Source organism: Bombus vancouverensis, chromosome 5 (genome assembly GCF_051014615.1).
Source record: "Bombus vancouverensis nearcticus chromosome 5, iyBomVanc1_principal, whole genome shotgun sequence".
Taxonomy (NCBI): Eukaryota; Metazoa; Arthropoda; class Insecta; order Hymenoptera; family Apidae; genus Bombus; species Bombus vancouverensis.
The window spans coordinates 14,900,102-14,912,949 of NC_134915.1; the positions used below are offsets into that span (position 1 = coordinate 14,900,102).

At 39.7% G+C, this 12,848-nt stretch overlaps 2 protein-coding genes across 8 annotated transcripts in view; one reads left to right on the forward strand and one right to left on the reverse strand.

Moving 5' to 3' along the window:
- LOC143302693 (uncharacterized) overlaps window positions 1–10,515 on the forward strand; it is a 43,579-nt gene extending 33,064 nt beyond the window's left edge. The window contains exons 2-6 of the mRNA XM_076618637.1: window positions 9,190–9,261; window positions 9,589–9,702; window positions 9,791–9,943; window positions 10,051–10,206; window positions 10,255–10,515. Of these exons, the coding sequence (XP_076474752.1) occupies window positions 9,190–9,261; window positions 9,589–9,702; window positions 9,791–9,943; window positions 10,051–10,206; window positions 10,255–10,515 (756 nt within the window). The remainder of the gene's footprint in view (window positions 1–9,189; window positions 9,262–9,588; window positions 9,703–9,790; window positions 9,944–10,050; window positions 10,207–10,254) is intronic.
- LOC117158988 (Kinesin heavy chain 73) overlaps window positions 1–12,848 on the reverse strand; it is a 180,894-nt gene that overhangs the window by 85,640 nt on the left and 82,406 nt on the right. The window lies entirely within an intron of this gene.

A 12,848-nucleotide genomic window follows, 5' to 3' on the forward strand; every position in this document is an offset into this window, starting at 1 on the left:
GTTTCGTAAACGTCGCTATAAATTTCCAAAGCAACTTCACGGAGGATACTTCTTATCCGATGAAATGAGAACTGAAAAATGGTCCCGCGATAAAATAAAAAAATCTGTCAGCAAGTAGCTTGTCAGAAGTCCATTCACTGCAAAACTCGAAACTTCTCGATGAATTCTCGATTTTGTATCGTACGAAATAAATCGTATTGTTCGTGCAAGAGAAGAGAATGATACAAATCTGAATGGATGGATTAATTTGCCACAAGAATTCTACCTTTTTCACTATTTTTCAAATTCCGTTCGCTACACGTACGAAGGTAATAGGAAACCAAAAAGTGTCCATCCTTCCTGCCACGTTCCCGTACGAAATTCTTTTCACCAGATCGCACACATAAACCTTCCAATCCAAATCTAAATCCCGTACACCTGGCGATACGTTTCGTTTAAACTACTTTCCCTCCATTTCACCATATCAAACGGCGATATCTCTGACAACAAAATAGCCTCTCAAATAAAACCATTGGCGGTAAAGGGGGAGGAAAAAAAGAAAAAGAAGACGAATGGTGTGTATCGGACAGAGCACAGGGAAAATCGTATTTTTCGTTTCCCACGAAGGCTGGATCTTTCAGCGAAAATCCGATAAGAGGGACGGCGTGATCGATAGAACGCGACTATGCACCACTATTTTTGCGTAGCCTATGCGATAGTGTGCATTAGTATGTGGTTATGCGGTCATCCGAGCGTACTGCAGCCACACGGTGCACGGACATTCGTGTATCGATCTCGTTTCGGTGAAAATAGAACGAAACGCAGGCTGACACGCGGCCCTGTCCGCCCCTTTTTCCCCTCCAATCCGTGTTTATCCGATGCCAGTTAACAGTTTTCCACATTTTTCTCCGGCAAAGAAACTCGTAACATTTTTGCGATTTTCTGTAACGCATTCTGACACGCCGACCTGTTCACCTCTTTTTTCTTTCTCTTCCCAATACGCGTTTACCAACGGCCAATAGTTTTTACTTCTTTGAGTGAAAAAATTCGTCCACAATTTTAATCCATAACACGCTGATCTTGGAAAGTGGAACAGATAAATATCGTTATGCTCGATAAGATGGTAATTTTCATATTAATTTCTTGTTCATTTTTATATTGTAACGTTGTTCGTTCGTCGTTACGATAGCTTGTTAAATGGATGAGAAAATTGTGTCAGTAAATCTCAGCCGATATTTTACAGCCCAATTTGCAGATTTTCGTATAATTTCGTACACCTTCCTTTGGAAGTCTTAGAAGATCAATAGCGAATGACATGATCGTGGAAGCTCGTAGTGTTACTTTGTTGCTCGATAAGCTCTCTATCCTCGATGTCTGTCTCTCCTGAATATTGAGCCACGTTTAAACAATTTTTGCAAGCCGATAGAACGAGTTTTGCATGACTGTTGACGTAAATCAACTATTCATATAGTAAAATATATTCAGCAGTGCTTCGGTAAATAATAAAACATATTATCGCTCTGCATTCTAACAATTTCAATTCGTAACAGCAACAGCTGCTTCTGATTATTATCGACTCATTATTAATTCATCGTTCGTTTCTGCGCTTTCGTCCAACTCAAATATCGTTGTTAAATACAAGTTGAACAAAATGTCTGCATACTCCTGAACAATACTACTACCAGTACCTTACTATACACTCTTACTATTACCACCACTAGCGAACATACGTTTGCTTTTGTCCCTAGAAATTGCTCGCGGTGTAATATAATGCCGTGTCACGATTTTCTATATAATACGAAATATGGAACAGCTCCAAGTTTCCAGATTACACGATGTCGGAATTGATATGTAATATTTCCGCTATCGATCCGCTATGGGCGAGGGGAGAGAGAGAGAAAGAGAGAGACAAACAAACACGACACGTCGAGAATGATTCGTATTCTAATTCCGTGACGTGTCATCGCGACGAGCAGAAGGACAGTAACAACCGCTGTCCTTGGCCCTTCATGGAAATTCACATCATCCGAATCACTCGGCAGGCGCGATTTAATGGGTCACGTTTCGCGCACGAAATGTCAAGTATCTCGCCGACAGCGATAGCCTAACATATATTACGGTTATTTCGTTAATTTCCAACCAGAAGAAAGTAGATCGACCGTCGTGAAACAGGACTTACAAACCCTGTCAAAATGAATCTTTCTTTTGTTAATCAGCGTAATAACAAAGTTGTGTTTCTGCAGCAGAAAACGCGAAGCATCGAGATTAGAAAGAAGTAGGTTGAACATAAAAATCGGATCCTATGTGCCGACAAGTCTCGGCTGCTGGCAATGAACAAACCCGCGATCTTCGTGGAAGTAACTTTCCGACGCATCGTTCCGTTAGTCTCGAAAGGGTTAACATAGATCGAATGTAGGAAGGTAGATTAGGTAGATCGCTTAATTTTTCACGAGATCATCCAACATCGCGCGAGCTGCAGTTCTGATAGAATCTCGTAAGATTTGCAAGAATCAAGTTAAGGATCTTCTTCAATTTTAGCGACTTGTTATAAACGTACGGCTTGTGCGTTATAAATTTGTATTAATATATTTGTATGTTATAAATTTCGAGTTAAGAGCACGATCATTGAATTTCAGTGCGGCAATCTCTCGAGGGATGATATCTTTAGTAGCTTTTTCTCGCTACAAAAATCCGTTCTTTCTCTAAACATCTCCAAACGTCTACGATCTTACGCCTACAAACAACGTGCACGAAAGAGTCTCTTCGCCACGAACTACCCATCTATAAAACAGTACATTTACCCGATTTCTCGAGCCAGCTACCCTAGATAGCATCTTGTACCGGAAGTCACGCTATCCTCCATCGAAATCGTAAGATCGCAGATGGATCGAGTCCACTCGATCGAACCTTAGGGACACGAGATATTTTTCTTCTCGCAGGACCATTCTTCGCACAGACACACGCAAATACAAACAAACACACACACACACACGTCCAAAGGAGTGGAAAAAAGGCTGACCCACATCGCGACTGAATTTCGTTGAAATTTCTCCTTCGAATAAATTTCCTGCGCCACGACGAGGGTGGCTCGCCCGTGGTCTCCAGTAGGCACCGCTTATCACCGCTTCCTGCACGAGAATCCGGGTCGTTCTACTTTCGAGAACGACGCGATACCCCGTAAAAGCGTTGAAATAGACAGCAACTGCCCTCCTATCTGCAACGCGCCGAGGCATTGAATTTTAACGACGAACGAACTATCGCGCATCGAGTCTTCTCGGGGACTGATCCGATGATCCAAAATACTTCCGGTCTCGGCGAGATCTTCGCAGAGAAGATTTTAAAGGGCCGTCAGGGAACTCGCAGCAGCTGTTCAGATTATATCGTGAATTCGAGCGCCGTTTAATCGGGTTCGCAGCTTGTTTTGGCAAATATGAACAGATGAGGCAGGAAGACGGTTTATTCGCGAGAGCGAGAAGGTTTTGCGAGCGTTGCGAGCTTGTAATTGTTTCAGGTGCGGAGGAACTTGATCTCCACACGACATCCACTTGGTGACAAATTTGGTTCCAAAATCCGGGAACCACAAATGGGGCGGGAAAACGCTACCTTTGTCGATCGATATATTCGGATCGGCTTTCGCTTATGAAATACCAACGAAACGACTATACTAGGTTGTCAAAAAAGCTTCTTTCGTTTTATAGAAGTATAACGAACTGGATGATACCTAAATCAACAAAATAATATAAAACCGAAATTGTTGTTCGCTTATTATCGCCGTATGAAACGAAAGAAACTTTTCAGACAACCTAATAATTGCGTTTAACGTAACAACAGCGACTGTATTTAACGCGAATGGAACACGATTCCATCCTGCAGACCCAGCTATGTGTAGCCATAACCCACAAACACGTTTAGTTGGCCCAAATGAATCCCTCGAGCCGCGTGAACCAGACGTAAACTGTTTCCAGGCGAACTACTGCTCCACGAACTTGTACACGAAGCAAGGTTCACTGACGAACGCCAGCACAGGTTAAGTGGAATCTCTGAAATTGCTTTTGCCCCTGTTCCTCGTGTACACTGTACACCGTGCGCTGTACACGTTGCCACGAAGGAAGCGTTTCAGGGCGATTTTTCCAGCGCAGAGTGCGAATGCGTGTAAACGGTGATCGAGAGGCTCGCGAAAGCTCGCTCGCGGATATATCGGAGTCTGCTGCGAGCCGGAGACTTGTGAACTCTCGCCAAACTTCTAGCTAGTTTCTTCAACCTAACGGAACACGTTGCAATTTAATATTCCATCGGTATACTGGTTCGTTTCTCAGCGGTAATTTTAGACAGTTTTTCGTTTCTTCCATACCTTCCTTTGAATTCTTCTTCGCTTAAAAAGATCGAGACAACTCGTGGCGATAAAAGAAGAAACCATTGGATGATATCGCAGAAGCCAGAAAGTGTATTCATAAATTTCGGTGGATTTTTTTTTAAACCTGAGAAACTAAGAAAAATTGCGTGGATTTAAGATCGCGAAAGAGTACGCGGAAGACGCGAAGCTTAAAGACAGAGGGTTAACATTCTGACAATTATTTTATTTACCGAAATTTCGTTCCGTTTCAAAGTTAAGACGCTGGCGTTGAGGAGAATCATTTTTCGCATTAACGCGTTCGTTATCACGTGTCATATGTCGTTTGCGACGCGTCAGCCTTAGATAGGAAACGACAGATATACATACACGCACGCACAATGCACGTATATGAGAGGAATTGCATTTTAATTTTCGGCAAGATAGCTAAACGAACGTTTATCTCTACGTTCGGCGCAGACGTTTCTCTATAGCACACAAATGACAAAAATATCGCGCGAAATTATTAAAATCCAAACATGACACGTGACGGTTGGACTTTTCCATAAACAACGATAAAGAACATGTTATAACGAGACGCCGATAATGTCATAGCAATTCGATATTCTGTCTTTTTTTCTTCTATCTTGCCTTTGTATTTTTTCCTTTTTCTTTCAACGACTTCAAAGGAGACGGCTGTTCGCATCCGATATTTCATCGCGCGATTGCGTCAATCCGTTCTCGATGAGTCTATCCTGAACTTTCTAATTTTTTAGAACGTGACCAGACTGGCCTGTTAAGTGGAAAACGACCATTTTTTTTTTGCCCGCGCCGAAGAAACACAGAGAAAACGAGGCAGAAACTGTCGTACATCGTATTGCAACAATTGGACAATGATTGATCGTCTCGGCTTGATAAATACCGTGATTTCACCGTCAGGCTAATTTCTCAAATCTGCGATATGCTTCTTAGCTTTCAAGTTACAGAAACGTACCAAGGTTTCCCTTTCGTCATTTATCGCGCGAGATCTTACGATATAAAGTCAACGTTAATTGCCTACGGTTTTGTGTTAAAGTCCTCTAAAGATCTCTCGTTTTATTAACACGAGAACGAAAGAGACAGAGTTGAAAATTCGAGGATTGGTAACAGTTTCGTACAACGCGCTCATCTTTCCAAGCTTACAGACTACGTAGTTTCTTCGCTATGAAAATCTGCGAATGGACGACGGTAACCAACATTTTCACCAGGTGGTGTTCGACAAACAACCGATGAAAGACTTGATAGAACTGGCGGCTTTGGAGGGACCTTAACGTAACCGAAAGACGACAGCTACGATTCAGAACGCAGCGCTGTACGACCACGCGTTTTCGCGAAACAAAGCCGAGAAACTTAATGGTGTTAAGGGCTTATTCGAGCTCGTCACCGACAATTATCGTCCACGGCTAAGAATAGAGACCTGGAAACTTCGCGACAACTTCTGCTGAAACAACGACCGGCCACGAGGGAAGCTAGCAGCAGCTTTGACCTCTTTCGGAGATAACAGAGGGGACGAACTTTCGTACGGATTTAGAAATTTCAGTATATTAACGACGAGGGGAAAAAAGAAAGAAAAAATATCGTAACAGTGGAACAATTATTTCTGCGGTGTCCAACTTGGTTCGTTCGAGGGAACAAAGATCGAGGAAATTGTCAATCTAAATTTGAATATCTAAGAACGCCATATATTTGTTTGCCCGGTAGATCATGCGAATTTTCAGCCTGAGTAATTTCCACGACATTTTCACTTGCTCTAATTATTCAGTTCATGCTCTGATACGCGTAATAGCAGCATCTATAACAAAATAAGAAGTAGACTACGTTACTGGCAGACATTCTGTCCGGATAACAGAGTATTTGCATGGAGAAATTGACAGGGATACGCGTTATTATCGTCGCACGCGTTTCAAGTCGACGCTGTATGACGCAGTTTACGATATAAAGTTCCGCTCGTCGATAATTTATTAACTGGCAGACGCGTTAACGTTGATGAGTCTGAGACACGTGAAACGTCCGTTCCTATCGTTTAAGTATATAATTAAATAAATTAGAAGAATAACGAGAATACAGAACGTCTAAATAAAAAAAGAAGAAAATAAAGGAAAAATAATATCGCGCGTACTCGTTGAAATTCCTGACCCAGTAAAAGAACGTAATAAGAAGCCGCACACGGAGGGTAAGGTCGTGAAAAACACTCTCTCAATCGACGAGAGTTTCATTTCCTCCGCAACGTCGCGCAGCTTCCGCTTGCGTGCACGCGCGCGAGCAAACTTTCATCCGTTACAATGCAAATTGCAGTTCGTCAGCTCCTGCAGATGCGGACGAAAATAGAGAGGCAAGAGGAAGCGTCACTTTCGTAGCTGCAAGAGCAAAAAGGAAAAACAAGTATCGTCGCGTTTAATCTTCGCGAGGATCTGAAAAGCATGCGCGAGCGCTGACACACACACGCACACACTTGCACGAATTCAAAGATCCTTTTGATATTTTTAAGTTGACGTTAAGCGTACACGTATAAGTTTCGTGTGCATATACGTGTGCGTGTACATGAAACGTTCGTTGTAACAGTCGTTAGGATTCTCGAGTCGCTTCCGGTAGTTTATCGAAGAGGATGTCGCGTGTAAAAGTTGGCCAGTTCCTTTTCGCGGATAATAAAATCGTAAACACACTCTGCTAGTTACGAATATTACTCGATATGAGTAACTTTTTAATTGATCGGCTAGGATTAGGTAATGGCAATTACAAATTGAATCTGACGAACAAGGCGTAACAGTCTACCTTCATTAATATCAAAAATATACATTATAGTTTAGAAAAATAGAGATTTGGAATAATGTTTAACTGTTTCGCATTTTAATTATGCTCGTTGAACTAAGCTTTCGTAATTAGACAATGGACAAAATATTTTCTCCATTTTTCCTATTGCTTCCACTCTACGTGGCGTACCGTCTATTAAATTTTTAATCATTTTTCGTTAGATATTATAACGTTCCTTTGGTGTTCTGTTTCACAACTCCTGAACCTCCCTCCTTTTTCTTTTTTACTTTTTCACGCGAAGAAACCTTCATAGGCACCACGCGTCCTAGGGAGTGGAGCGTAAGATAATGTCAGATTCTTATCGATTAAAACCCTCACGATAGCCATCTCTAACGCATAAAGAGGGGCCCTGGGCCCTAAAATGCATACATCACAAGCCCCCTCTCGTTTACTCGTTCACGGAGGAGAGTGGGTGAATTCGTAAACCCCTAAAGCTTATACTTTGCCAGACTTTTTTCACTATGAACCACAAACTGGCCATCGAATATCATATTTTTTGTACTGGCCATATCGTCACGGAAAACTTTTGACTTTCGAGCTAGGTTTTTCCTACTTTTGCGGTATGTTTAGGTCACCGTCTTGTCGAAATACTATTTCGTGTTCATCGAGTGCGATAAAATTAACGAGAGAACAGAAACTGTTCTTATTGTATTGCTTAAGTGGCTTCATCGTAGATTAAGCGTGTCAAACAATTCGCAAACCGAAGAATGACTACGCTAGAGTATCGAACAGTTGACTGCGAGATAGTCAACGATCAGTTTTCGTTGACAGTTTCAATTTTCAAACATTTATTCGCTGTTGTATCCATTTTGACGAAACCTGCGAAACTATAAACGTTGTTCCAAATACCTATTTTTAAAAAATATTCTGTATATTATGATAATATATGATATTAACCCTTTGCACTCCTATGTCGAGTACGACTCGAGATCAGTTTTTATCTCAGGAGCTCCTTCGTCGAGTATCACTCGACATTCTTTCAGTGCCACATTTTTTTGTGAATTGCATCCTGGAAATTGTTTCAAGATATACCATACACATAAAAATCGCAAGATGCAACAATAGTATGAATAAAACTGCTACTTAAGTGAATTTCATTCTTCCTTTATTTTTTTTAAATTGTCTTATTCTTTAGTTAAAGTAAATTTCAGATAAAACACTTGACAGCGTTGGGAGCTGCTGGTAACGAAATTGAAATAAAATTCAGGGTGCAAAGGGTTAATGAAACCAAACTCTTACGTTTTGTTAATCAGATTCGCCTTGTACTTATTATTACCGAATCCTAATCGTTCAATTAAAAAATTACTCGTATCATCGCTCTTTGCGTAAAACTAGCCGAGTATATTCACGGAGTATATTATTTGCTCGTCACTGTACGTCGATATACGAATGAAGCTGGACAACTTTCCATAAGCATATTCCATTGTTTTACATGGCTTCTATACGTAAACGGCTATTACGATTTCCACGACTCTCCTACATTCGTAAACACCGGAACCATAAGCCCGACTTGAGTTTATTCTTTGCACCGTAACGTAATCCGTAATATCGTTGATGCTATATCAGTGATTCGGTGATATGCTGATCGGAATCCCAATTCGAATCATTGTATTAAAATTCAGTAGAAATTTCGTATCACTCGTCGTTTTACAACAAAGGAATAATATGCGAATACACATCGTGTTCATCGCCACCGAATCAATTACATATATAAAAAGAGAATAATTATGTATATAACACGAAAGCAGCTAGTTTAAGAAACAATAATTCGATCTAAATTATTCTAAACGAAATTGTCGATAGATATTGCTAATTGCGACGTTTGAGTGGATACACAGTTTTCATTATATACGCAGTTTTCAACCGGAAAAGGCGGTGACCATCATTGCCTGTGCGTTCATTACATTAAAATCACGTTTTTGTCGAAAGATAATTTCGTTAAACGAGGCATTACTTAAGTTTTATTGCGCTTATTACATCTATAATTTAAGATCATTAACAGAAGAGTAAAAAACAAAGGGGGAAGGTAGACCGACTATCTACTTATATTGGGTCGTATAAATGTCTCCAAGAAAATTTTACTAGATCGATTAGGACATACAGTAAGTATAAAATGTCCTCCTCTTCTACTATACAAGTAGCAAGTACATACTTGTAAAATAACGTTCGCTTCAAAATTTGACGAGTAGACTGCGAATGTTTATGTATTTTTGAATAATCGAAGGACACACAAGTGTGCAAAGTATAATTATATTAAATGTCCAATGTGTTTAGTAACTGGAACGAATCTTTCATTTATGTTCCACTTTTTTATTTACGTGTTCATGGACGTTCAGTATTTACGAATAAATAAAGTATTTCCAGTGTGAGAAACAAATAATAAGGACGTTTCACGTGCATAAAACATTGTGTCTTTTGTATGTTTCCAGTATACTTGTGGTAGAGCCAAGGAAAATGATATAGTATGCCATAGTTCGAGAGTATCGAATCGCCACTGTACGTTTTTTAATAACAAAAATGAATTATATGTTACAGATTTAAAGGTACATACTACGTAATGAAATCAATCCAGTAGAATAATATATTTTCATAATATAATACTTTCATTTAATGATGTTACATTATCTGTAGAGCACGCATGGCATATTTATAAACAACGCTCTTCAACAGCCCTTTCAGACAATTAAATTACATTTGAACGATATTATTGGCAATGGATGTCCCGTTATTCCAAATCTAAACATAAATGATGATATGTATGCGTATAAATTACGTGCATTTCAAGTAAGACTTAGTTAATTATATCATCGGATCATTTATCATCAGGCGATATCTTTTTTTGGAATATTTACCGAGCAAGATTCTTACACTTATTGCGATAATTTTAACAGCCGATATCCGGGAAGGATGGTGAGAGTGCCAGTGCGCCTTCAAGAACTAGTTCATCGAATAATAAAGAAACAGCTAATGATATGACAGTAGCTGACAACGTACATAAACGTAAACAAGCACACTCCAATTCCGATTCCGCGTTGATGCCTCGACCAGTCGGCGTCCTGTTGATACCGATCCGCCACAGAAGGAACAAAAATCAGCATCATATTTTTCCTAATTCGAAAGTGAATGTAACGACAAAGTCTGGAAACGATATCCATCTCGGGCAGACGATCGCTGGATCCGAAAAGAAAATTGCAACAAAGGAGCCTACAGCTTCGTCTAGTCGATTTGCAGCAGCAGATAATCCCTCCTCAAATGCAAAAACGAATAAAAGTGAAAACGTTTCTAAAGAAATGGCAACGGACTCATATCATGAATTATATAATAGATTATTATTCCTGAAGCGTTTGAATATATAATTTATAACTTGATAAGGTTCGAGAAAAGAATCACATACATACAAAATTCAAAAACGAACTTATTACGACGAACTTATAACGAAATTCCACTTAAAACTATTACAAACTATCGGACATAAGATAAAATCAAATAAACGAATGATCCAGTAAATGAAACAATAATTTATCCAATAATAAAAATCATCGTGATAAATGTAAATTACAAAAGCAAAGAAGAAGAAGATACGAAACGTAAGGTTGAAAATTTGAAGAGTATAAAAGTTACGTAAACGTGCGTGGCTTGGAAAGGCGTGCAAATTTACCCACGTTTTCCATTTTCAACGAGATATCCTCGTTACGATGGTGACGGAAGAGGCTACAAGTGACATAATACCTAACTCTTTAGAATTACACCGATACAAAGGGACAAAGTGATACAAACATGCTTCTTCCGGCAATTGTCCCCTACTACGATCATTATACCGTACTACGTGACTGGATTTACGATCGATCTTCCACTCCGTGCTACGAATCGATAGGAAACGATACACGATAACGCGATCCTCCTTTTCTACTTCGACAACTTCGACAAACTACCTGGAAAATAAATTGTCTACTTTTACTAATCTACTACGAACGTAAATTTCAAGTCAATGGAAAAAAGAATATTCATCGAATGAAAAAAAATCACAAATCATATGCACAGTAGGAATGTAATTAAAAAATAATAAAACTGATTATCAAATAGTTGCGAATTCTTGCGTTTTCTTACAGATAATTCGTATTTCATGAAACATGTCAATTAGTACGAGTTTCGATTAGAACGATCTATTTCTCAACGACTACGAGCATGAAACGTAAAAATTCTGACCCAGATATCCACGAGTTTTCCACGCAACGGGGGTTTCTCGAGGACACAATGACTCAGGACAAGTTCGAATTCCCAGAAAATCTCCAGATCCTGGGTCGTGGGACAGCAGAGCCTACGGAACTACCTCCAGTTTCCATTTTCACTCTACCGTGAAATTAATTCGATCCAGCCATTTTCCTGCCGCCTTCCGTATACAGAGGACATACAGAAGGAAAAGAGTCGATTAAACAGGCGCACTATGTTGGTTGATGAATTTCGAAACGTATCCAAACGTGTTTCAATAGCCATTGATTAGTCCTTTCTCTCTATAGCGATTATTCAACACGAATATTATTTCCATCGTTATTTTGATCTTTTTTATGCCAATCACTGTTTCGTTACGAAAAAAAAGTCGGATCGTACGCCCTGTATATATAAAACGATCGAATTGTGAAGTTTATACTACGCACATTTAACTAACGCATGAAATTTGATGTTTTCAAACTTGAAATATTTTTGCTCCACGTGTAAATTAATTCTGTGCTCGCATAAATAAAATGTGAATTTTCTTTACAGAGGCTCGCGGTTTCATCGACACGTTGTCAATAACATCGGGAAATTTCAAGTGGAAAATTTATTTAATGAGAGAGGTCATCCACTAGATGATTATTATGTGGCGACACTCGACAGCAAATACCATCGCTCGACACTTACTAGTCGGACGACGATAGCGCAATGGTTAGCGCCTAAGGTTTCAAACGTAGGGGACCCGGGTTCGAATCCCGGCGACCATCGTAGTCGTGCGACTTTTCTTCTACGATACATAAATGAGAAGAAATGCAGCCAAATACCCCAGCAGCAGCAGAATCCTATACAGGGCGGCTCCTCACCAGCGGGAAAACTCCAGAGTAGCGCATCAACCACAAGTAACAACACTAACTATATCTCCCGCCGCCACACTGGACAGTCGCAACTATCACGGCCTATTCACGTCAACTAGGACGATATCGAATAATTGCCATTTTCCAAACGTTATTCGCGATTGTTCACACTTTAAAATCCAATGTTATGAAGCTAAACGAATTTCCCATGTGAATGTGTTTTTAAATAAAAAATATTTAGCTCCGCCATTAACATGGAAGATTCATTTAATTTCTTTGTACACTTCACAATAACGTGATTTTTTTAACATGACAATCTGTCGTCTGGTTTAAGCACGGCTTTCCCGTCTCTTTCGCCTCAGATTTCCTGAACTTTGGCCACAGGCCAGTCATTTGACACATGTCCGTTTCGCGGTTAAACTAAATGTTTATATATATATATATGTTACCGGTAATCGCGTTACTAATCAACTAAATGTTAATGTATATATATTAAACATTTAGTTTAACCGCAAAACGGACACGTGTCAAATGACTGGCCTGTGGCCAAAGTTCAGGAAATCTGAGTCAAAAGGGACGGGAAAGCTGTGCTTAAATCAAACGACAGATTGTCATGTTCAAAC